Source organism: Coregonus lavaretus (assembly GCF_964263955.1).
Source record: "Coregonus lavaretus genome assembly, chromosome: 4".
Classification (NCBI taxonomy): domain Eukaryota; kingdom Metazoa; phylum Chordata; class Actinopteri; order Salmoniformes; family Salmonidae; genus Coregonus; species Coregonus lavaretus.
Genome location: NC_139991.1, coordinates 32,463,690 through 32,490,666, shown reverse-complemented (window position 1 = coordinate 32,490,666; position 26,977 = coordinate 32,463,690). Strand labels below are relative to the sequence as shown.

Here is a 26,977-nt window from a genome sequence, read left to right as displayed (position 1 = left end):
CAGGTAGTACTACCAGTAGCTCGCAGACCACCTATGAGTAGCTCGCCAAGCAATTCTGAAAGTACATGCATTTTTTTATTTGTTCCATCGCAAACTGTCATAAGCTTCCGGCTACTATCCAATCAAAGCCACATTGACATTATCCCACCCTTGGTTAGCACTAAAAGCCAAAAGTAACACAATATTGTCCCTGTCTGGTGCGTGCGTTTTGTTTATCCTTCCGTATGTAACCAGTTAGCGATGCTAATGATAACCGTCTTGTGGGTAGCTCAGTGGGGTAGACAGAAATACTTTCCCAAAAAACGTTCAACTAAATGCAAAATAGGCTTACCTGCCAGAACTATACCATCATTATTTGTATCAATTGTTTTACAAAGTCTGCCATGACGTGCTGCAGCAGTAGGCCTAACAGGAGAAACATCACTAGACTGACACATTGCTCTTGCTAGATGCACAATTAAAGGGGATTTGCACTGCAAAATCTTTGTATACAAAAAAAACATGTTTACCTTGTTTCTCTGGAAATAATTGTAATATTGAGAGTTGGGGGGGAAAAAACAGGGGAAAAAAACAGACCATAATTCAGGAAAATACAAAATATAATTTTATGGGGACTGACATGCCAAATCATGCCACTATTTTACCAGGAATATTGACAGAAAACACATTTATTTTACACAAAGGACCTGGGAACGAGTTGCAGGGTAGAGGAGAAGATTGTGCCTATTTGTTTTTAAAAAAGTAGCTCTCATGCTAGAAAAGGTTGGAGACCCCTGCTCTAGGGGCTCCCCATAACCAGGCCTGCTCTCTCCGCTACATACAAGCTACCTCAGGCTCTGATACTTAGACAAACTGCCATGGCTTTGAGTAATGTAAGGTTTTGATTTTGCTCCAGTCCATTACCTGACATGGTTAGTATGTGCATGTAAAAATGCTTCTATAGTTGGGCCTATAGGTTGTGTTATGGTAACAATACATTGATACTGTATGAAGAGGTGACTGAGGTTGAGAGAAAGATTTCTTTTTGGGTCAGTATTAATAGTTTGTACCTTAGGTCATAAAGGCGTGTGTTGCTGGAGAGAGAGCTTTAGTCTTTCTCCCTCTCAGCTGTTACTGTGGACTAAGGAAAAGGAGCGAGATATTATTCTTCGTATCATCATCGCCTGAAATATTTTTTTTCTTTCCAAGCACTGTAACCCAAGGCTGTCGTTTGGTGGGATAAAGTGGCTGCGTTAAGTCTGACAAATGACTTTGTGAGAGGCACTGATGAAATAATCAAATTACATGGAATTGAATTAACAGAGAACATGACCTTCTGGCCTATTGAGTCTCTCTCTGTGTGGTATCTGCGTACAGTGTTGTGGGTCTGGTTTGTGTGCATCTGGGAGAAAACGTTTAAAAGAAAATGAGTGAAACTGGGAGGTACCTGAACATTATTACTTTTTTTACGGTTGCAAAATGTTTTACTACAGTGTGCCGTACTGAACAGGACCCAGGTCTGGTGTGCATGGAGACCAGGAGAGATCAGAGGCCTTAGGAGCTCCCTCCCTTCTACTGACCGTAGATCAGATATCAGATTGAACTCTAAAACTGCTCTGCGGAATGTACACACACACAAACCACTAGGGAAGGATATAACTGAGGGGGAACGGGACACCAGGGGATAGCAGAATACCCCAGCCAGTCAGGCAGGCAGTCTGTAGTAGGGTTAAGAGGTGTCCACTGAACCAAGGCACTGACTGGCAGCTCTATTTGTCAACCTGTATGCAGCCAGCCAGCCTGTACTAGGGTATAGGGCCAGAGTGTGACCATTGGGACAAAACAGTCACTGGCTGCTGCAACCTTTATTCAGCCTGCAGCAGTCATTTGTGCTTAGCATCACCGAGTCAGAATGGCCACGGGGAGCTGTGGTTGCTAGGGGTTACCAGCCCTGTTGGCATTCTCCCTCTCCCTTGCTTCCCAACATGAACAACGCACCTCCCTCCACCCACACCTCTCTCTCTCTTCCTCCCCCTTCCTCCCTCCCTCAGTGCTCGTGGTAACATTCATCATGTAAATGGTCTTCAGACTCGGCAGCAGACACAGACCTGCCTGATAGACAATTACAGACATATCTCCATTTATTATCCCACACCGCTGCTAACCACGAACTGTGGATGGGAATATATTGGATCCTTACTCTCCACTCTCCTCCCTCATAGATAATAGAAATGTGTCTTCTTGACAATTCAATCAGCATTACATATCACATGTTCTGCGTTTTCTGCAAAGGAGGATTTGATATGGTATTGATCGCTTAATCACTCTCTTCCTCCCACTGTCTCTGTCTGTCTCTCTCTGTCAATGTCTGTCTCTCTCTGTCTATCCCCTCTCTGCAGGATGAGTGGGATCACAGTAGTAATGGCAGTACAGGGTCCAGGCCCAGCTCTGGCTCTAGACCTGGTTCAGGCTCCAGGTCTGGTAGCAGAGGGAGGAACAACCAATTCAGAGGGCCAGCCAAGGTACAGGTAACTAACCATACTACTGCTTTTACAGTAGACCACCACGTCCCCAGACATTTAGCTCTATAAACAGTTACAGCAACTAACTGCATGCTTTTCATGATCAGGAAACATCAATTCCTGTATTTTCAGATACGTGAGGGAGGGTAGCCTATCCATTTGGCATGTAGCTAGCTAGCTAAGCAAACAACATTTATCTTGCTTGTTGAGAGATTAGGCTTTTTTTGGAAAGCGCTTGACATTTGCACGTTTTTTAGTTTAATTCATCCTGGTAAAGTTGTCTGTCCCTGCTGCTGTAAATACATCCCCACAGCATGATGCTGCCACCACCATGTTTCACCGTAGGGATGGTGCCAGGTTTCCTCCGGACGTGACATTTGGCATTCAGGCCAAAGAGTTCAATCTTGGTTTCATCAAACCAGAGAAGGCCATCATGTGCCTTTTACTGAGGAATGGCTTCTGTCTGGCCACTCTACCATAAAGGCCTGATTGGTGGAGTGCTGCAGAGATGGTTGTCCTTCTATGGATTTCACATGACTGGGCAGGGGCACAGCTGTGGGTTGGCCTGGGAGGGCATAGGCCCACGCACTGGGGAGCCACGCCCAGCCAATCAGAATGAGTTTTCCCCCTTTATTACAGACAGAAATACTCCTTAGCGCTCCACAACCCCCCACAGGTGAAGAAGCCGGATATGGACATACTGAGCTGGCGTGGTTACACGAGGCCTGCTGGACGTACAGCCAAATTCTCTAAAATGAGGTTGGAGGCAGTTTATGGTAGAGAAATTAACATTAAATTATCTGGCAACAGCTCTGTTGGAAATTCCTGCAGTCAGCATGCCAATTGCACACTCCCTCAACTTGACATCTGTGGCTTTGTGTTGAATGACAAAACTCCACATTTTAGAGTGGCCTTTTATTGTCCCCAGCACAAGGTGCACCTGTATAATGATCATGCTGTTTAAACAGCTTCTTGATATGCCACACCTGTCAGGTGGTTGGATTGTCTTGGCAAAGGAGAAATGCTCACTATTAGGGATGTAAACAAATGTGTGCCCAAAATTTGAGACAAATAAGCTTTTTGTGCATACGGAACATTTCTGGGATCTTTTATTTCAGCTCATTTTACATGTTGCATTTATTTTTGTTCAGTATATTAACATTTGATCCTTAAAAAATAAACAATATGAACTTTAAACCAACTTTTTGCAAAGTACTTTTGAACATTCTGGATGTTTGCCGTTGTGAAATAATGGACTTTGACTTCACTCAAGGAACCAGTCAATCAACTGCAACTTATTACTATCAATCAAATCAAATCACATTTTATTTGCCACATGCGCCGAATACAACAGGTGTAGACATTACAGTGAAATGCTTACTTACAAGCCCTTAACCAACCATGCAGTTGAAGAAAAAGTAAAATAAAAAAGTGTTAAGTAAAAAAAATTAAAGCAAATAACTAAAGAGCAGCAGTAAAATAAAATAACAGTAGGGAGGCTATATACAGGGGGGTACCGGTACAGAGTCAATGTGCGGGGGCACCGGCTAGTCAAGGTAATTGAGTTAATAGAGTGGGGGGAAAAAAGTATTTAGTCAGCCACCAATTGTGAAAGTTCTCCCACTTAAAAAGATGAGAGAGGCCTGTAATTTTCATCATAGGTACACGTCAACTATGACAGACAAAATTCGAAAAGAAATCCAGAAAATCACATTGTAGGATTTTTAATGAATTTATTTGCAAATTATGGTGGAAAATAAGTATTTGGTCAATAACAAAAGTTTCTCAATACTTTGTTATATACCCTTTGTTGGCAATGACACAGGTCAAACGTTTTCTGTATGTCTTCACAAGGTTTTCACACACTGTTGCTGGTATTTTGGCCCATTCCTCCATGCAGATCTCCTCTAGAGCAGTGATGTTTTGGGGCTGTCGCTGGGCAACACAGACTTTCAACTCTCTCCAAAGATTTTCTATGGGGTTGAGATCTGGAGACTGGCTAGGCCACTCCAGGACCTTGAAATGCTTCTTACGAAGCCACTCCTTCTTTGCCCGGGTGGTGTGTTTGGGATCATTGTCATGCTGAAAGACTCAGCCACGTTTCATCTTCAATGCCCTTGCTGATGGAAGGAGGTTTTCACTCAAAATCTCACGATACATGGCCCCATTCATTCTTTCCTTTACACGGATCAGTCGTCCTGGTCCCTTTGCAGAAAAACAGCCCCAAAGCATGATGTTTCTACCCCCATGCTTCACAGTAGGTATGGTGTTCTTTGGATGCAACTCAGCATTCTTTGTCCTACAAACACGACAAGTTGAGTTTTTACCAAAAAGTTCTATTTTGGTTTCATCTGACCATATGACATTCTCCCAATCCTCTTCTGGATCATCCAAATGCACTCTAGCAAACTTCAGATGGGCCTGGACATGTACTGGCTTAAGCAGGGGGACACGTCTGGCACTGCAGGATTTGAGTCCCTGGCGGCGTAGTGTCTTACTGATGGTAGGCTTTGTTACTTTGGTCCCAGCTCTCTGCAGGTCATTCACTAGGTCCCCCCATGTGGTTCTGGGATTTTTGCTCACCGTTCTTGTGATCATTTTGACCCCACGGGGTGAGATCTTGCGTGGAGCCCCAGATCGAGGGAGATTATCAGTGGTCTTGTATGTCTTCCATTTCCTAATAATTGCTCCCACAGTTGATTTCTTCAAACCAAGCTGCTTACCTATTGCAGATTCAGTCTTCCCAGCCTGGTGCAGGTCTACAATTTTGTTTCTGGTGTCCTTTGACAGCTCTTTGGTCTTGGCCATAGTGGAGTTTGGAGTGTGACTGTTTGAGGTTGTGGACAGGTGTCTTTTATACTGATAACAAGTTCAAACAGGTGCCATTAATACAGGTAACGAGTGGAGGACAGAGGAGCCTCTTAAAGAAGAAGTTACAGGTCTGTGAGAGCCAGAAATCTTGCTTGTTTGTAGGTGACCAAATACTTAATTTCCACCATAATTTGCAAATAAATTCATAAAAAATCCTACAATGTGATTTTCTGGAAAAAAAATTCTCAATTTGTCTGTCATAGTTGACGTGTACCTATGATGAAAATTACAGGCCTCTCTCATCTTTTTAAGTGGGAGAACTTGCACAATTGGTGGCTGACTAAATACTTTCTTTCCCCACTGTATGTACATGTGGGTAGAGTTAAAGTGACTATGCATAAATAATAAACAGAGTAGCAGCAGAGTAAAAGAGGGGGATGGGGTGGGGGGGGGGGGCAGTGCAAATAGTCCGCATAGCCATGATTAGCTGTTCAGGAGTCTTATGGCTTGGGGGTAGAAGCTGTTGAGAAGCCTTTTGGACTTAGACTTGGCACTCAGGTACCGCTTGCCGTGCGGTAGCAGAGAGAACAGTCTATGACTAGGGTGGCTGGAGTCTTTGACCATTTGTAGGGCCTTTTTCTGACACCGCTTGGTATAGAGGTCCTGTATTGCAGGAAGCTTGGCCCCAGTGATGTACTGGTCCGTACGCACTACCCTCTGTAGTGCATTGCGGTCGGAGGCTGAGCAGTTGACATACCCAGGCGGTATTGCAACCAGTCATGTTGCTCTCGATGGTGCAGCTGTAGAACTTTTTGAGGATCTGAGGACCCATGCCAAATATTTTCAGTCTCCTGAGGGGGAATAGGCTTTGTCGTGCCCTCTTCACGACTGTCTTGGTGTGTTTGGACCATGATAGTTTGTTGGTGATGTGGACACCAAGGAACTTGAAGGTCTCAACCTGTTCCACTACAGCCCCATCGATGAGAATGGGGGCGTGCTCAGTCCTCTTTTTTTCCCTGTAGTCCACAATCATCTCCTTTGTCTTGATCACGTTGAGGGAGAGGTTGTTATCCTGGCACCACACGGACAGGTCTCTGACCTCCTCCCTATAGGCTGTTTCATCGTTGTCGGTGATCAGGCCTACCGCTGTTGTGTCGTCGGCAAACTTAATGATGGTGTTGGAGTTGTGCCTGGCCATGCAGTCATGGGTGAACAGGGAGTACAGGAGGGGACTGAGCACGCACCCCTGAGGGGCCCCCGTGTTAAGGATCAGCGTGGCAGATGTGTTTGTACCTACCCTTATCACCTGGGGGCGGCCCGTCAGGAAGTCCAGGATCCAGTTGCAGAGGAAGGTGTTTAGTCCCAGGGTCCTTAGCTTAGTGATGAGATTTGAGGGCACTATGGTGTTGAACGCTGAGCTGTAGTCAATGAATAGCATTCTCACGTAGGTGTTCCTCTTGTCCAGGTGGGAAAGGGCAGTGTGGAGTGCAATAGAGATTGCATCATCTGTGGATCTGTTGGGGCGGTATGCAAATTGGAGTGGGTCTAGGGTTTCCGGGATAATGGTGTTGATGTGAGCCATGACCAGCCTTTCAAAGCACTTCATGGCTACAGATGTGAGTGCTACGGGTCGGTAGTCATTTAGGCAGGTTATCTTAGTGTCCTTGGGCACAGGGACTATGGTAGTCTGCTTGAAACATGTTGGTATTACAGACTCAGTCAGGGACATGTTGAAAATGTCAGTGAAGACACTTGCCAGTTGGTCAGCACATGCTCAGAGTATAGCAGTGGCCATAGAAGTAAATGGGAAAAGGATGAATCTTTTTGATGAAATCGATAGCCCATTGCCTAATACCAGAATTGATGGACCTGCATATTCATTCATATAGGTATCTGATTTTAGAAATATACATTCATCTCTTTTTTGAGCATCTACATACAGTGGGGAGAACAAGTATTTGATACACTGCCGATTTTGCAGGTTTTCCTACTTACAAAGCATGTAGAGGTCTGTAATTTTTATCATAGGTACACTTCAACTGTGAGAGACGGAATCTAAAACAAAAATCCAGAAAATCACATTGTATGATTTTTAAGTAATTAATTTGCATTTTATTGCATGACATAAGCATGCGTGCATGCTCAGTCGGGATCTAATTCTGTGGCCATAACCTTAACCACTTTGTTGGATGTAGGCTACCTCTTTTTGAACTAGGCTCTGTCGTAGCCGGCCGTGACCGGGAGACCCATGGGGCGGCGCACAATTGGCCCAGCGTCGTCCAGGATAGGGGAGGGAATGGCCGGCAGGGATGTAGCTCAGTTGGTTGAGCATGGCGTTTGCAACGCCAGGGTTGTGGGTTCATTTCCCACGGGGGGCCAGTAAAAAAAAAATATATATATAAAAAATATATTAAAAAAATAATGATGTATGCACTCACTAACTGTAAGTCGCTCTGGATAAGAGCGTCTGCTAAATGACTAAAATGTAAATGTAACTACTTTATAGATGTATTCAAATGACTGTAGCATTTCTGTTGTCAATACAGTAGCCTAGTAGTAGTTGAAAGCTGGCTGTGGTGCTGAAATGTGGAGACGAGGGTGCGCAAGTCTATTACAAGCAGCGCCTGGCCCATCAATGATTTAGAATGGCGTATCAAGTCCACCAGCTTTGCACAGTTTCTGTAATCAACATATCTGCATCTAGCTATTCATTAAAGTAGCTAGCTAGCTAGACTAGTGAGTGCTTTGTTAACTTTATTAGAAGTAGCCTACGTTTTGAAATGTGAGCAGCTATAGTCCCGGTGCCCAGTGGTCCTGCGGGCTGCCAACTCCTCTCTCTGTCTCTCTCGTGCGATATGCTGTCCCTCCAATAATGGCTTGAATAATAGGCTTGTCGGAGGAGTTTTCTAGGCAGAGACAATGGCGTGTTTTCTAAGATGAGACAGCTAGCATTCAGACCTTATGACTGTACACTCCCAGTCAGTAGCCTTTTGGACGTATGTGTAGGTTACTCCCCTGGCTAGGCATTGAGTTGGAAAGCAACTGGTTGTTTGTTGAATGAACATCCCTTTGATTGCTGCATCTCATATCTTACATTACAAAATGACTGTGTTATTATTATGATATTACAGATGTTATGATCGGCACATTGCAGTGATTAATAGGTCTATCTATACCTTGCAAATCACCTTGTCATCTATTTATCACTCTATCAACATGGACATCTGTAAATTATCCGAAACGTTGTGACATGTAATTTGACGACTGGGCTATTGTGTCAGAACATTTTGTTGCAAAATAATTTTATAGGATAGCTACATGATGTGAAATGCTGAACATGTGCGCAATGTTTGCAGTGGCACGTTCTGTTTTTCAGAATGTCTCTGCAAATGCACATAAAAAACTAGTTTTTTATTATTATGTGAAATGAGGTGAATATTGGTTGTGAATAGGCTACTTGGTGGTTTTTGGGTTGAATTGTAACAGTAGTTTGCCCTGTTAAAATGTTTCATATACACCCTTTAACTAGTGTCACTACATCAACGTAAGTGTTAGTATGCAAGTTAAGTATTATTTCAATGAAGCGCTGTGACAGTGGACAATAAGAGACCCCTTTTGATCAAAATTAAGCTGTAGTAGTAGATATGTTCTGTAAAGTGATATATAGATAATACAGTGTTGTAACGTGTTGTCTTTCAGAACGGGAACAGAGAAGGGTCATTTGACATCCTGGGTACTGACATCTGGGCTGCTAACACCATGGACTCTCATGGGTATGTCATGTATGTACTATTTACTCATTCATTACTCACCACCCCACAGTTCCCCATCACAACACGCGCACACACACAAACACCATGGACTCATGAGTATGTCTTGTATTGACCAACCAGTTTTCCTACCCATCAATGGATAGGAAAAATATACATTATTACAAACTCCTACAGATGTATAGCTTGTAGAGTCTGTTTACATTCCTAGGCTTCATTGTCTTTATGGGTGGTTGGATGGGTGAGTGGTTTAGCCTGACTACCCATCCACATCGCTCCTGCCAAACACCACGCTCACTAACGAGTCTGGATTTGCTTTCCTCCCCGACGTCTTGTAGAATGCAAACACTTTCTGATTGGTCCCAGAAACTGATGGGTTGGGCAAGAGCAGGCCTACACTAATAAAGCAATTGGCTTTGATACTCTGATTGGTTGGAGACTATGCAATCGCTGATTAATTTGTTTTATAAAGCCCCTCATTTTGACATCGGCACAAACTACTTCTAGGATGGCTGTTTCAGAATGAATGTATTGATTGAGCAGAGGAATTAATTTCTGGATGAGTCGTCAGGTGTCTTCAGCGTTTGAAACTGTACAGTCTCTTGTCCTGGTATAGTGGTGGCTAACCTCTCCAGACCAGACAAGCTGATGATAGGAAAACATTACCTGCTTTGATGTTGTCAGACTGGAGATAGAGCAAAACAACCACAGTGGCCAGACTGTTCTAACAAAATAACTACATTAGCAATGGCTTAGCCTCAGGCTAAATTAAATTAATTTACAGCCACACCTTCTTTCAAATACATGCATCAAAGATGAACACATATCCAAAACTCTTCTGGGATGAGATGACAAGCTGTTTTGGGAGGTTTAAAAAAAGAAGCCGCACCACCACCGCAAAACACAATGGCTTGAATCTCTTGTGTGTTGGGTGTCGCCAGTGTACCTGGAGGCTGGGTGCCATGGCGACAGCTGCACGGTAATTCCACGGTAACCTTTCCTCAAAGAGGTTGTTAAACTACGTTGGTATAGAAGGAAGAAAGTAAGCCACACACACACGAAGGAAGCTCGCTCTATTACTACGACCAGGCTGTAATCGGATTAGCCAGAATCCCCCCACACCCGTGACCAGGGGCTGTATTTGCTTACAAACAAGCTTTATATTCTTTGTCAGATTCATGATAGATTAATGTAATGGCTGGATTAAAACTGGCACTCTTTCAATTTTGTGAATTACGTTTTAATCAGCACACTGTGAAACATATGGTAACATCATCTGTCTGAGAGTTTTAAAGTAGCTATTAGCTGGGCATCATCAGGGGGTCATTTAAAGTAGCTAGGATGACCAGGCATCATCAGGGGGTGTTCCTAAAGTAGCTAGGCTGCCTATAGGTATCATTAGGGGGCAGCTAGATCAGGGGTGTTTTGGGTGATTAAATGGATGATCACTTGTCTTGTTTTGGGGGCTTAGAGAAGTGGGCAGGGTAGATAGAGTTAGTGATGGTCTTGTAGAAATGGAGACTTCAGTTTCTGCTCTGAGTGAATGAATGCTCTAAGAACACATTGTGTGTCTTTCCTGCTATTAACAGACCTCTTCCTGTCCTGTGTTGTAGTCGGGCAACCAGCCTGAGTATTAACTGTCATGTCATCTTCCTCACCTCTGTTGTGTTGTTTTTGTAGGGGGGCGACGTGGGACCTCCAGCCTGAGAAGCTGGACTTCAGCCAGTTCCACAGGAAACCCTTCCGGGGAACACCAAAGCACCTCCCACACATCGACAGAGAGGGGTGAGTACATCTTCAGCCTCAATTCAATAAAACTCACTCGCTACCATTTTCCCTTGTCCCTAACCCTTCAATGTTTCCTCTTTGCAGATCTGAAAGCCCATACATCCCTCCCATTGATCCTCTTCCATGGGATAAACATGAAAATGATGATGCTGGTCCATTCCATTACTACTTAGAACTGTAGGTGTCTGTAGCCTCTGCTAGACTCTTCCTGCCCCAGGCCTCTCAACCTCAGTACTGGCTTATCATATATGCTCAATCTCAATTATTCTTTCCACCATTCCTCACATCCTTCTCAACCATATTGGAGGAGAAGGTCCAAGGTCCCGCCCCTCCAAACTTCTTCTCCAATGAGTTTTGAGAAGGAGGCGAGGAAAGAGGATGTGAGGAATGAAGGAAAGATGAATTGATAATGAGCCACAGCCCCCTGTATAAGGAAGGCCCTATCAGAGCCCCATCTATTACACCCATTCATCCTGTCTCCGTCTCTGAGTCTGTCTGTTTCTCTGTCTCTCAGGATGATGAAAGGCAAGTTTGAATATGATGATGGGATCAACCTGAACGACATGGAGAAGTTCCTGCCAGGCCTTACCGTAAGTTAACTATCCTCTATCTCTATCTTCTTCTGTAGATCAAGTATTCTGTCTTTATCTCTGTCCTCGTTCTGCTTTCTATCAAGGCCATAAACCTACTTGTTGGTAGGGAGCTCCACCTGATGGTTAAAAGAGGGAACAACCGTACTTTAGTGAAGGAATTTTTTTTAATATTCTTGTGTGAGTGGACTGACATCTAGTGGCGAAATGTTGTCCCTTTACTGCCACCCTGTGGTAGGTTCAACGTAAGTTCCGTCCATCCTCATCATAAAGCTGGATCTCTGTATCTATCTTACCAATGCTTGTAAACCCTAAATGGAACACATTCACTTCTCATCCCCACTACCAAGATGGGGGTGTAAATGTATTTAGCTGTTTAGCCAAGATGACTGTAAAACAATGCAATGCAATTCAATAAACTTTAATCATTCCCAAGGGGCAATTATTGCTGGCAGGAATAGGATACAGATACAACCAGGTTGGGTCTTGCATGTCTACAGCACTACGTCACTGTGTGCCAGTCGGGTTTGTCTGCTCTGCTGTGGTCTGCTGACGGGCAGGATGTTGGCACAGGGGCACTGGAGGGTCAGGAGGACAGGACAGGACAGGACACACACACACATTCCCCCACCCTGCCCATGTCACTGCCCTGCCAGCCAGCCATGACGCCACCCCACACCAGGCCAAGCCAGTCTCCGGGCTATTGTTATCGTTTCATTGTGACCATGATACGTCAGCCCACAGTCTCCTTTGACCGACTGCATTCTAAAATACACAGACGCCCCACAACAACGTAAGGGAAGGAACTGTGACTGCAAGGATGCGGATGACCCTGAAAGTAAAACTCAAATCATAGCCAAAAAAGTAGAAAATAGACCAAAGAAAGTACCTCCTCAAGATGACTGAATATTAGTGTTTATGATCATGCTTCCTCTACTCAGCAGTGCCTGATAATATCACTCACGAGACCTGGCAATGCCAATCCTGTTTCCCTTCCAGTGTTTGTCAATAGTGACATTCAGTGGGTCTGATGCCCATTGCCCTGTGTTGGCCTCAGTAGCTCAGCCACATAGAGCTCTCCATTGTCCCCTGCTAGGCTCCTGTGATCAGGACCAGCCAGTCAGTCCCTGGGTTTACCTCACTGATAACCTGACTAAATATAGCAGCAGACCATGCCGCTATGCCTCTGACTGACTGGAGCTCTGTGTGTACAGTGCCGTGAAAATATATTTGCCCCCTTTATGAGCTCGGTCCACTCTTTACACTTAGTTGTTTATATCTTCACCCAAAACCTAATATTAGATCAAGGGAACATGAATGAACAAATAACATTTAGATAATTATTTTCTCCTTTAAGAATGATCTCATGCAGAGCAGAATTCATGGTTTCTTTGATGATGGCAAGTCGTCCAGGCAGCAAAGCATCCCCAAACAATCACAATACCACCTCCATGCTTGACTGTTGGAATGACATTCTGAATGTGGAATGCAGTGTTTGGTTTTCGGCAGGAATAATGGGACCCATGACTCGCCTATCCATAGAACAATCTTCCAGGAGTCTTGACGATCATCCAGGTGCTTTTTGGCAAACTTAAGTTGACTTTATAAACAACACGGGTGCTGTTATTTCTGGCGAAAACCAAACACTGCATTCTACAGTAAGAACCTCATACCAACGGTCAAGCGTGGTGGTGGTGGTAGCTGAAGCGCAGCTGGGCCATGCAATAAGACAATGATCCAAAACACACAAGTCTACATCAGAATGGCTGAAAAGCAACAAATCTAATGTTTTGTAATGGCCTAGTCAAAGTCCAGACCATAACCCGATTGAGATGTTGTGGCAGGACCTGCAACAAGCATTTCATGCTCGAAAAGCGCTACATGTCGCTGTGTTAAAGCAGTTCGCATGAAAGATTGGGCCAAAATTCCTCCACAGCGATGTGAGAGACTGACATGGGACTGACGTGCTGCTGGCGTGGTAAGGAAGCCTACTGTATGTTTGTTCCACTCTGTCTCCCTAATGGTGAAGGGTAGTCAGTGTAATGTTTGTGTGTGTGGCTAGAAATAGTTTACATCCTGCCAATCAGAATCATGAATAGGATCAGGGCTTGTTCATATGTGCAGCTTTGGGAAGTGTTCAGTAGGGATACACATTTTTAATGTTTTGAAACAGTGAGGTACTACCTGAAATCGTCTAATAACAACACAGATTTTTGTTGTCTGTTGCAAACCCTGATGTAGGCATGATGTCTGATGAAACTGGCCCTGAGTGCAGTGCAATGGGGAACAGGGACACTCTGTGCAGACAGAACTCTGTGTGTTAATGTAACACTAACTAGAGCAGTTAGTCAACAGTGACCTGCCACTTCCACAGTCTTCACCCTTAAACTCTAGGGGGCTAATCTGGGCCAAGAGACTACGTAACCCACAACCCTCCTCTCCTCCAAAACTTCCACAGTCACTTCCGAGAGACAGAGCGAGAGAGAGAATATCTCTGCAAGACACGTCCCTCGGGAGCGCTGCTGGCTTCCCTCGAATGCTGCTGATTGCTCCACACACACACCCCTCTCCCACCCTACCGCCTGTGTTATGATGACAGTGTAGACAGGTTAGATTCTTGCAGGATGAATCCCTGGGGCTGGAGTGAGACGTGCTTCATTAAAGATGAGTCAAGCCCCTTCCCGCTCCTCATTCCCGCTGCTGACATAGTTTACACTGGGAGTGGGTGTGTGTCGTGTCCCCACCCACCCTTACCCGAGCAGAGATGGGAAACAGAGCTGTGTGTGCGTTTACGTCAGGTCAGCTTTAAGAGCATGGCATGGCAGGGAGCCCTCTCATGTTCCCATAGTTCATAGTGACACAGACGGACAGCTCAGTCATTGGGCAGATGATGTCAACAGAAGACGTGCTGTTGTGACATACACAACTATGTGTGCATTTGGCGGATGATGTCAACAGGAGATGTGTTATTGTGACACAGGCCTATACATCTCTGTGTGCTCTGGGGCATTCTGAGCATGCATGTCAACAACACAACCCATCCACACAACTGAATTTGATGTGATGTGTTGTCATGCATGGATCTGTCTGTGAAATGAAACTGTGTCTCTGTGTTTGTGTGGTGCTGAGTAGGACAGATGTTTGTGTGTCTGTATATATGTAATTTTTTTTAGTTTAGTTTTAGTACCCTAACAACATCTAGTTGCCCTGTTCAGGGTTCATACAGTAATGAAAATCCTGGAAAAGTCATGGCAATTTGGAAATTGTGTATTCCAGGACTGGAAAAATAATTAAATCAGAAAAGTCATGGAAATAAGTTTTAGAATTTTGGTTCATGTAATTAATTTAGGCAAACTTTTAAAGTATCATATCAATCACGTAAAAATCTACATATCAGCCATGATCGGAATGACCCTTCAGAGCATGTCTCCGTGTGTACTGTATGTGCATCACATGCATACATTATGTGTGCCATGCGAATGGGCCGTTGGTCACAGAGAGCAAGGGAGACATTGCAGCAGCAGGTAGCCTATGAAATAATGATAGACAACAGACTCTAACTAGATAGCCAATTTAAAATAAGCTTGTATCCTGGCTAGTTCTTTTGTTATCTGACTATTTAGCTATTATTAGCATGTGTTAATGTCATCGTTATGTCATAAAAACTTTCCACTGGCACTCGTTAATAACCTCAAATGGCCGATGTGCAGATGATGAACATGACAGGTGCTACATACTTTGGGTGTAAAACGGTTGTAAAACAATGTCTCAAGCACTGAATATTAGTAGATGAGAAATACAAAGCTGGGGTTCCTCTCTATTCAACAGTAGCCATGTTATTCTGACAACGTTAAATAAATATTCTTAGAATTGCCTAATTGACAAACAACTCCCATGCTGTCAATACATCTCCCCTGAAACCTGAATATTTTAGCCGTATAATGTTGTAGATAAACATGTCTTCGTTAGCTATGAAGTAGCCTACCTTTGTAGCCATTTGATCCCTGATTCATTGAAAGAGGGAATTATTTTATAAAGACATTAAAAATATATATATATAAGGGTGGCCAACCATCCCCCAGGAGAGCAACTGGATGTGCAGGCTTTTGTTCCTGCTTTGCTATTACACACCACATTGTAAAAATCATCTGTTCAACAGGACCTTGATAAGCTGAGTTGGGTGTGTTTGAGCAGGGCTGGATCAAAAGCCTGCACTGCACACCAATTAGCTTTCCAGATGGAGGGTTGACCACGTGTTTTGTACGGTAGCCTAACAATGCTGCTGTTCAACTTTGTGGGCGGTTAAGTGCCTTGCTCAAGGGAGCAACGGCAGGAGATGGTACGTGGGATCAGAGACATTTCACATTTATGCGTACTTTTTCATGTATACATAGAGACGCCACAAATTATTGGTAATGGAAATTTGGTTAAAAGTCATGGAGAATTCATGGAAAAGTCATAAAATTCCATCTGTCAAAAAGTGTATGAACCCTGCTTGTTTGTGCGACTGCGACCTGTGCAGTGTACAGAAGTCCTCCGGCACCATTTGATTTCAATGAGTATTACTAGCATTTGATCATATTCTCTCTTTTCCTATTGCTTAAAGGGCTCTGTTTTTGCATTGACGTTCGAGCCGGCTTGTCTGTTTCCGTGTACGTGCGCGGAAGCGTGCTTGTGCTCATGTCCTGTGTGCACTCATGTCCGTCGCTCCATTTGTTGTCATTCATAAACTCTCAATGGTCTTATCAAACTAATGTTGGTCAACATCAGGGTGATTAAGTTAGATTTTAGTAGATTAACTGTAGTCTTCTCTCTAAGGCAGTGATAAGGAGTCCAGGGTGACATTCTGCACATTTCTTAGACTTCCTCCCCTGTCGTCTGCCTCTGTCTCAGTGGGACTGGTTGCTGGTTGTTTTCCCAGGAGGGAGGAAGGCTGTGATAGCCTGGTCCCAGATCAGTTTTTTCTGTTTTGCCACTTCCTATGGTCATTGTCATGTCAATGACCATGGAAGTTGTCAAGACCGCACAAACCGATCTGGCACCAGGCTGAGGCTTACCCTCCTGCTCCCACATTCTCTCTCTGGTGGTGCTTTGGTACTGAGCCAGTCAGTCAGTAGGGGCCTGGCGGGCTGACCGGTGGTGGCCGGGACCACAGAGTCACTGAGGACACATCCGCTCGGTCCGCTCTGGTTCCTTCCTGCTGAACAAAGCGACCAGAGGGCCAGACTCAAGACGTCTCCTCAGACTGGCTGGCCCCCCCCCGGTCTACGTGCACCAGAGCAGGAGTCTCAGAGGGGAGTTCAGCCAGCCAGCTAGCCCTCATGACTATAACTGGGGCCGGTACGTAACACAGGTCTGCCTGGGGCTGGAGACTGGATTTGGCCCTGCTCCCTCCTCCATTCTTGTCCTCCTCCTACTCCCTCTTTCACGTCCACAGTAGAACAATGTGGAGGTCAGTGCGGTGAGCAGCCCCCTCCTACTCCCTTTTCCTGCCATTGTCAGCCAGAGAGGAGAGCAGAGAGCCTCAGCTCTGCTCCCAGTGACCGACCACAAAAGAATGGCCTTTAGGGATCAGGGAACTGGCTCTGGAGGAGACGCGTATATACACACACACACACACACAATGTATTTGGCACTCAAACTCGATCACTGTTATTTTCCCGCCGCCATTTTTGTGTGTGAATGGATTAATTTATTTGTGCTTTATTTCTTATGTCTTTATACTCCAAACCTCAATATTATATACGTCAAAATTCTCCATTTGACATTTAGCAACACGTCGAAGTTCATGAATGAACGTAAGACATCTGGGACTTTGAGTATCAGCACGTTCCACTCCATAATCATCACTTCTGGTGGTCGGATCCTGAGCATCTCATTGGTTGGCCAGACCGAGGACGATTGCATCATAATAGTCAGTCAGTCAGTGGCTGTTGGAGGCACCTCCCCTGTGGGAGTGGGAGCCAGGCCTGGGCTGTGTCCCAAAGGGCACATTATTCCCTTTATACTGCACTACATTTGACCAGAGCCCTATGGAGCCTGGTCAGAAGTAGTGCACTAAAGGGAATTGTTTGCCATTTGGGACGCAACACTGGATATCCTGCACACCACGGCCCCCTGATCGCTAGTTTGGGTCGTCTTCCTTCCCCAGTATTTGTGAGACTGGAAACCAGACGAACCACACTGGCCTGATTTGAGATGGGAGGGAGGGGGAGAGACAGAGAAAGAGAGGGCTGCATGGACTAGATGGGAGGAATGGAGGGAGACGAGGGGTTGCATGGACAGGATGGGAGGCAGAGGAGGGAGGAAAAAGAGACCGAAGAGAACGAGAGGAGGGCTGCATGAATAGGAAGGAAGGAAGGAAGGAAGGAAGGAAGGAAGGAAGGAAGGAAGGAAGGAAGGAAGGAAGGAAGGAAGGAAGGAAGGAAGGAAGGAAGGAAGGAAGGAAAGGAAAGGAAAGGAAGGGGTGGCTTGTTGGGTGAATGGCAGAGGTAAACATAGTGTCTGTGTGGGCCACACCCGCCCACCCGCTGTAGAGGCCCCTCTCTGTGCCCCCGCCAAACCAGACCACCAGACTATACTGTGTCTCCCCTGTGATTATATACGAGTCAGACATGGGCCCATTAGGCAGTGTCCTGTTCTCTCTCTCTGCCTCCCAGGCTGATCAATAAGATATCCAACAACACAATACCATTGTAATCAATCATTAAACTTCATCCATCAATAGATTCAAGTGGATTAGTTATAACCATTAGTTAAAACTGATTCATAATTAATGGGTATACAATGTTAACCATTGGTTATAATTATTTGTTTATGTATGCTGAACAAATATATAAATGCAACAATTTCAAAGATTTTACTGAGTTACCGTTCATATAAGGAATTCAGTCAATTTAAATAAATTCATTAGGCCCTTATCTATGGATTTCACGACTGGGCAGGGGCGCAGCCATGGGTGGGCCTGGGAGGACATAGGCCCACCCACTGGGGAGCCTGGCCCAGCCAATCACAATGAGTCTTTCCACACAAAAGGGCTTTTTTACAGACAGAAATACTCCTCAGTTTCATCAGCTGTCCAGGTGGTTGGACTCGGACAATCCCGCAGGTGAAAAAGCCGGAAGTGAAAGTCCTGGGCTGGTGTGGTTACACGTGGTCTGCGGTTGTGAGGCCGGTTGGATGTACTGTCAAATTCTCTAAAACGACTTTGGTGGCTTATGGTAGAGAAATTAACATTACATTATCTGGCAACATCTTTGGTGGCCATTCCTGCAGACAGCATGCCAATTGCACGCTCCCTCAAAACTTGAGACATCTGTGGCGTTGTGTTGTGTGACAAAACTGCACATTTTAGAGTGGCCTATCTATCAGCCTCTCAGTGTGACGGCAGCCTGATCCCGGACTGACTGACTGAACTGAAGAACAGCAAAGCAAAGCCCCGCTCGACTCCCTCTACAAAAGCATCAAACCTCCAGCAGTCTCTCTCTCCCCATTGTCTTTAAGCCACGGATCGCTGCCTGAGTCCTGACACTGTAGACTGGCTGCTCCACTCATAGTAGCTTCTTATGCAACCAGTGACCATTGGCCAGAGAACAACGATAGAGAACACAGGGTCCCTGCCTGCCTGTGAATAATAAGCCATTCGACTAAACTAGACCCTGAATAATAAGCCATTCGACTACTAGACTAGATACTGAACACTAGAGCCTGGGAATAATAAGCCATTAGACTAGACTAGAGCCTGAGAATAATAAGCCATTAGACTAGACTAGAGCCTGAGAATAATACGCCATTAGACTTTTCTGTCCTGACTCCAGAGCCCTTTGAGGTAGTGTGAGTTTTTATAACAGACCATTTGGAAAGGAATCAGACAGATAATGTTATGTATAGAAATGTAATATCCCTCTAGGAGAGACAAGGCAGTGGATTTTAGATTTCACATTTTTATGTTATCCTTATTTCTGACTCATCCATCCAGCAGGACCATCTGATGGGACAGACTAGGGCTGATTGGAGAGAGGTGATTGGCTGGCTGTGTTGCAGGGCTTTGGATCCATGCTTGTAGAATATAATGACTCTTACTGGTGTGTTGTAATGCGTATTTTACCACCAGTTCTATTGGAAGCACACCACATTTTCTCACCCATCTCAAGTTCTGTGGTCAGTGGTTATTTTCGGGATTCTGAATAAAAGTAGAACTTTGCTGGTGTTGCTAGGTGGTGGCTGTTTTGCAAAACTGTCATATTGTTTTTGGTGTTTGAGTGGGCCAGAGTCTGGTTTTTATAGCTGAGGCATTGTAATCCCTCACTGCCCACACACACAATCACGCACGCACACAATGAGGTTGTACGGGCATAATGTTTGTATGTGTTTGCGGCTGTGTTTGGGCATCCCTGTGTGTATGTGTCCATGCGTCTGCATTTGTCCACCCGCGCCCCCAGTTGATCCAGGGTTTGGACTGAGACACAGAGAGCGGGTAGCCTATTGGAGGCCCTGCCTGGCCTGTGGTGGAAAGACATTCCACAGCGCTTCCTGTTTGGTTTGAGCGACGACGCTTCTCTTTCCCTTGTATGCCTCCATTTGCCTGCCTTCTCCACTCCGTAATACCTCTCTTAATTAAGTAATGTGAGCTGTGAGGTCAGAGGGGAAACTTGGACCGATGTGTGTACTCCGAGAAGGAACGTCCGTAGAGTACATTACCCTGTGTAGCTCTGTGCTGCCTGTGTGGAGGATGCCAGTTGGCTAGCACCAGTTGGCTAACATGGGCCATTCACTTTAGTGATGTGTCAAGTTACTGTGCTAGTTTCACAAGCATTACACATGAAAGACTAGAGCACGTTTGAAATGGGCAAGACAAGCAAAAATGTACACTACTGTTCAAAAGTTTGGGGTCACTTAGAAATGTCCTTGTTTTCGAAAGAAAAAAAAAATTTGTCTATTAAAATAACATCTAATTGATCAGAAATACAGTATAGACATTGTTAATGTTGAAATGGCTATTGTAGCTGGAAACTGATGATTTTTTATGGAATATCTACAGTGGGGAGAACAAGTATTTGATACACTGCCGATTTTGCAGGTTTTCCTACTTACAAAGCATGTAGAGGTCTGTAATTTTTATCATAGGTACACAAAAACTGTGAGAGACGGAATCTAAAACAAAAATCCAGAAAATCACATTGTATGATTTTTAAGTAATTAATTTGCATTTTATTGCATGACATAAGTATTTGATACATCAGAAAAGCAGAACTTAATATTTGGTACAGAAACCTTTGTTTGCAATTACAGAGATCATACGTTTCCTTTAGGTCTTGACCATGTTTGCACACACTGCAGCAGGGATTTTGGCCCACTCCTCCATACAGACTTTCTCCAGATCCTTCAGGTTTCGGGGCTGTCGCTGGGCAATACGGACTTTCAGCTCCCTCCAAAGATTTTCTATTGGGTTCAGGTCTAGAGACTGGCTAGGCCACTCCAGGACCTTGAGATGCTTCTTATGGAGCCACTCCTTAGTTGCCCTGGCTGTGTGTTTCGGGTCGTTGTCATGCTGGAAGACCCAGCCACGACCCATCTTCAATGCTCTTACTGAGGGAAGGAGGTTGTTGGCCAAGATCTCGCGATACATGGCCCCATCCATCCTCCCCTCAATACGCTGCAGTCGTCCTGTCCCCTATGCAGAAAAGCATGTTTCCACCTCCATGCTTCACGGTTGGGATGGTGTTCTTGGGGTTGTACTCTTCCTTCTTCTTTCTCCAAACACGGCGAGTGGAGTTTAGACCAAAAAGCTATATTTGTGTCTCATCAGACCACATGATCTTCTCCCATTCCTCCTCTGGATCATCCAGATGGTCATTGGCAAACTTCAGACGGGCCTGGACATGCGCTGGCTTGAGCAGGGGGACCTTGCGTGCGCTGCAGGATTTTAATCCATGGCGGCGTAGTGTGTTACTAATGGTTTTCTTTGAGACTGTGGTCCCAGCTCTCTTCAGGTTATTGACCAGGTCCTGCCATGTAGTTCTGGGCTGATCCCTCACCTTCCTCATGATCATTGATGCCCCACGAGGTGAGATCTTGCATGGAGCCCCAGACCGAGGGTGATTGACCGTCATCTTGAACTTTTTCCATTTTCTAATAATTGCGCCAACAGTTGTTGCCTTCTCACCAAGCTGCTTGCCTATTGTCCTGTAGCCCATCCCAGCCTTGTGCAGGTCTACAATTTTATCCCTGATGTCCTTACACAGCTCTCTGGTCTTGGCCATTGTGGAGAGGTTGGTGTCTGTTTGAGTGTGTGGACAGGTCTTTTATACAGGTAATGAGTTCAAACAGGTGCAGTTAATACAGGTAATGAGTGGAGAAAAGGAGGGCTTCTTAAAGAAAAACTAACAGGTCTGTGAGAGCCGGAATTCTTACTGGTTGTTAGGTGATCAAATACTTATGTCATGCAATAAAATGCAAATTAATTACTTAAAAATCATACAATGTGATTTTCTGGATTTTTGTTTTAGATTCCGTCTCTCACAGTTGAAGTGTACCTACGATAAAAATTACAGACCTCTACATGCTTTGTAAGTAGGAAAACCTGCAAAATCGGTAGTGTATCAAATACTTGTTCTCCCCAAGTATAGAGGCCCATTATCAGCAACCATCAGTCCTGTGTTCCAATGGCACGTTGTGTTTGCTAATCCAAGTTTATCATTTTAAAAGGCTAATTGATCATTAGAAAACCCATTTGCAATTATGTTAGCACAGCTGAAAACTGTTGTGCTAATTTAAAGATGCAATAAAACTGGCCTTCTTGAGACTAGTTGAGTATCTAGAGCATGAGCAATTGTGGGTTCGATTACACGCTCAAAATGGCCAGAAACAAATAACTTTCTTCTGAAACTCGTCAGTCTATTCTTGTTCTGAGAAATGAAGGCTATTCCATGTGAGAAATTGCCAATAAACTAAAGATCTCGTACAACACTGTGTACTACTCCCTTCACAGAACAGCGCAAACTGGCTCTAACCAGAATAAAAATAAATTAGTTATTTAGCAGACGCTCTTATCCAGAGCGACTTACAGGAGTAATTAGGGTTAAGTGCCTTGCTCAAGGGCACATAGACTGATTTTTCACCTAGTCAGCTAGGGGATTAGAACCAGCGACCTTTCGGTTACTGGCACAACGCTCTTAACCACTAAGCTACCAGTGCACAACTGAGCAAGAGGACAAATACATTAGTGAAAAATACAAAGAAAAAGCCATATCTCAGACTGGCCAATAAAAAGAAAAGATTAAGATGGGCAGTCTGAGATATGGCTTTTTCTTTGCAACTCTGCTTAGAAGGTCAGCATCCCGGAGTCGCCTCTTCAATGTTGACATTGAGACTGGTGTTTTGCAGGTACTATTTAATGAAGCTGCCAGTTGAGGACCTGTGAGGCGCCTAATGTATTTGTCCTCTTGCTCAGTTGTGCACTGGGGCCTCCCACTCCTCTTTCTATTCTGGTTAGAGCCAGAACAAGAACAAAGTTCTTTGTTTCTGTCCATTTTGAGCCTGTAAACAAACCCACAATTGCTGATGCTCTAGATACTCAACTAGTCTCAAGAAGGCCAGTTTTATTGCTTCTTTAATCAGCACAACCATTTTCAGCTGTGCTAACATCATTGCAAAAGGGTTTTCTAATGATCAATTAGCCTTTTTAAAATGATAAACTTGGATTAGCAAACACAACGTGCCGTTGGAACACAGGACTGATGGTTGCAGATAATGGGGCTCTGTAAGCCTATGTAGATATTCCATTAAAAATCAGCCGTTTCCAGCTACAATAGCCATTTACAACATGAACAATGTCTACACTGTATTTCTGATCAATTTGATATTTTAATGGACAAAAAATTGCTTTTCTTTCGAGAACAAGGACATTTCTAAGTGACCCCAAACTTTTGAACGGTAGTGTATCTGTAATAGTGTAGTGTACATGTCATTTGACAATACATTTTATGATCTATGACCTCTCAGAGAAAGGCAACTATTTCTAGCCAATGTGAATGTCTTCTTGGCATTTGAAAGACTTGGGCCAGGGCTTGGGAGAGATGAGGGGGGAATGTGTAAGACTTGGTCCTGGCCTGGGTAGAGAGGAGGGATATGTAAACAAGCGATGCCCTCAGCGCTGAGGAACTCACCGTGGCAGTCAGTGATGAAAAGTGGTTCTGTCAGCGTCAGCACTGTGGTTACCAAGCAACATGGTCCTACTGTACACATGCCATGTGTAGAGTCAGGACCAGGGAGGGGGTAGTGGTTAGGCAGTGAGATATGAGTCATAGTATAAGATTACCAGACTGGGAGGGGTGTCACCCTATTCCCTATATAGTGCACTACTTTTGGCCAGAGCCCTGGTGAAAAATAGTGCACTATAAAGGAAAAGGTGCCATTTGGATCGCAGACCTAGTCTCAAAATGCATAAAAAAGGAAAAGTCACAGTGCTGTAGTAACAAAGCTTGTTTGGCTCTATGCCTTTGTAACTGAAAGCCCTGAAGAAAAGAAGAGTTACTGGTTCATTTCTTTCACTTTCCCTTTTGTGTTGACAACCCTTATGCACATTTTGCACGTGTCTGTCATTTGAACAGTAATTTATTTATATGACTTCATTCTTGTTTGGATATCATACATTGTATTTGCAATGTTGGAATAGGTCATTATTTCTCATTGAACAACAGTAATTCAATGCAGACATAAAGGACAGGGCAGTAATTGCAAGAAAATGTTTTATAATTCACATATTCCCCTCAGCCCCCTTTGTAAGTGATTAAAGGTCCCCTGAAGAGGAAAGTCTGCAAAGAGAGATTACAAAATGGCTGCCGCCTGAGGTACAAGATGCAACAGCAAATGGAATATAGCTGCTTGGCTGGCTGCTGAGACTCTCTCTCACATACAGCAAAATAAAATGTTTAGAAGGTCTTATCAGACGGCCCTGACTCTGCTCCCCTTCCTTCCTCCCAGTATCAGCTCTCTTTCCAGTGGCTGTGGCTAAGAATCTCTCTTGCTCTCTCTCTCGCTCTTTCTCCCCCTCTCTCGCTCTCTCTCCCGCGTTCTCGTGCTCTCTCCCCTTCTCCCTCCTCGCTCTCTGCACTCTCAATGGACAAATTCCCATGTGTCAGACATGGTCGTCAATCAGTTCCAGTTGTCCCAAATAACAATTAAATACACAGTGTTTGTGCTGAAGAGAACATGGCCCTTTTTAAATCTGGAATTCATAGAGGTGAAACTGCCACGTCCGTTTGCGATATTACAACAATAAAGACGTTACTTCACACAACTAACAGTTTTTTTTCTCTCGGACATCACTGGGATATCATTGCGTGCCCAATAGAGCAGCGGAGTATGTACTATGATTTTTATTTTTATTTTACCACAATGCTGGATGCTCATTTCCTCAAAACAAAAACAATACATTTGCCTGGGGCAGCCAGTGGCGCTGTTGCGCCTATCGCGGATCTGAGCTTTAAGAAGCCAAATTACATATATATATTTTTCCTGTCCAGAGAGGAAGGCATATCCTTATCACATTTTTCACCACGAGACGGCAGAAAGTTAATTTGTATAGCCCTTAGTCTAAAAATAATACATGCTGTAATGACATACAGTACATTAAGAGTTACTTTTCTCCTTAATTTATTGCTTTTGTAGGGAAGCCAAACAAGCATAAATAAGCAGAGATGGAACAATGGAGTGTAGGCTTTGTGAATGAAGCTTAATCTAGCAGGATAATTACACAGTAAGGGGTTAGAGGAAGTCACCTCAAACAGACTGACTTCCATTCCATCAGCTGTGTTATAACAGATATTATTGCTCTCAGTGGCTTATATGACTTGTTATGGCTTCTCTTCCACAACAGTCATCATTGGTCATGGTCACGGATAATTATGAGGTCATACATTCAATGTCCTGTCGGTTTGTTACTGTCTGAGGTTGGAGCCTCTCCTCTTGACCCCTGAACCCCAGCCCCTGGAATGTGGCGCAGTACGTGCACTACCTGGTGAGGTCTCCATGCTATGGCCCGTCGTCACGTCCACAGAGCCCTCCAGGGCTCCTTCCCTATGTCTGCTGCTAGTTCAAAGGTCATACTGCCTGGCTGGGGAAGGGGACGTGCTGAGCACACACCTCCTCTTTGATCAGTCTGGTCCTCCTCTGTCTGTCTCTCGGTCTATCTATTACCCAAGTCTTTCCTAGTATAGAATGTGTTTTACTGTTGACTATTTTCACCTTTTCCGTCTTTCTTGTGTGCAATTAGGTCTGAGTCTGCCTGTGCTCTTCAATCAAATTTCAATCAAATGTATTTATAAAGCCCTTTTTACATCAGCAAATGTCACAAAGTGCTATACAGAAACCCTGCCTAAAACCGCAAACAGCAAGCAATGCAGATCTAGAAGCATCTCTTCAGCTCATATAACACAGACAGGGATTTTCTGTGGGAGGTAGTACCGGAATTACATTTTACATTTTAGTCATTTAGCAGACGCTCTTATCCAGAGCGACTTACAGTTAGTGAGTGCATACATTTATTAAATTTTTTTCTTATATGTGAATATTCAATTAGCCTATACTACTATTTTCCTACAGGCTTATATGCTGCTATTTTGCCATCAAGTCTGGTCGGACTGAGGCTGGAGAGAAACCATACTGCAGTGTTTCTCATCAAATATGTATTTTTATCTGCACTGATGAAAGATTGTAAAAAAATTAAATGCTATCCCTGCAAAAACACCCAAATGCAATCTGCATAGTCTAAAAGACGCTCAAGGAGTACAGACAGGACTCAGTCTAAAGTAAACGGTCTTGACGTCCATGTCTGAGTTTGCATATTTAAAAAGGGCTTTTTTTCTTTGTTTATAGCACTTAAAAATGTAAGTTGAATGAGTGGAATGAGTCACAGCAGATTCCCATGCAAACCCCAAATCTCCCTCGCTAACGTTTCTCTAAATGTTTACATTTTTTCTTCAGCTTTTATGACTGCGTAGGTATACTGGAGTTGAGTCATCTGGTAACCATTTGGAAGCAGGATTACAGCTAATGATATCCTACAGGAAAACAACAGTAGCTAAACATGCAACTCTGCCTCTCTCTCGTCCTCCCACTTTTTCTCTCCTAGTCCTTTCCCCATCTTTTATCTGTCTCCCTGGATCAGAGCGTTCTCTGAAGTTAACCAGTTAAATGCTGAATGAAGCAGACTTAATGTGAATGAACATTCCTAGCACTAATCAGTGTTTATTTTCAGTAGAAGGATAACTACACTGGTATCTCCTCTGCTTACCCACCAGAATGTCTTGGTGTACTCCTCTTTAACTGACGTGGGATCAGGGGTACTCCATCATTCTTTTAAAAAACTGGATGGTTGTGTTGGCTGTCTGGTATTGTCGTCATACAGGTGCTGTGTAGACCCAGGAGTGTGGGCTAGCAAGACTATCTCTCTGTGTGTCCCTTCATCTTGCCCACCCCAGTGTGGTGGCGCTCTTTTCTTCTGAATCCCCTCTCC

The 26,977-nt window shown here is 44.3% G+C and overlaps 1 protein-coding gene across 1 annotated transcript in view; it reads left to right on the top strand.

Annotated features, from left to right (window-relative positions):
• Positions 1-26,977, top strand: part of ctif (CBP80/20-dependent translation initiation factor) — a 137,244-nt gene that overhangs the window by 25,782 nt on the left and 84,485 nt on the right. Inside the window, exons 4-8 of the mRNA XM_084160140.1 lie at positions 2,379-2,507; positions 9,012-9,085; positions 10,763-10,867; positions 10,955-11,047; positions 11,385-11,460. Coding sequence (XP_084016266.1) covers positions 2,379-2,507; positions 9,012-9,085; positions 10,763-10,867; positions 10,955-11,047; positions 11,385-11,460 — 477 coding nt within the window. The remainder of the gene's footprint in view (positions 1-2,378; positions 2,508-9,011; positions 9,086-10,762; positions 10,868-10,954; positions 11,048-11,384; positions 11,461-26,977) is intronic.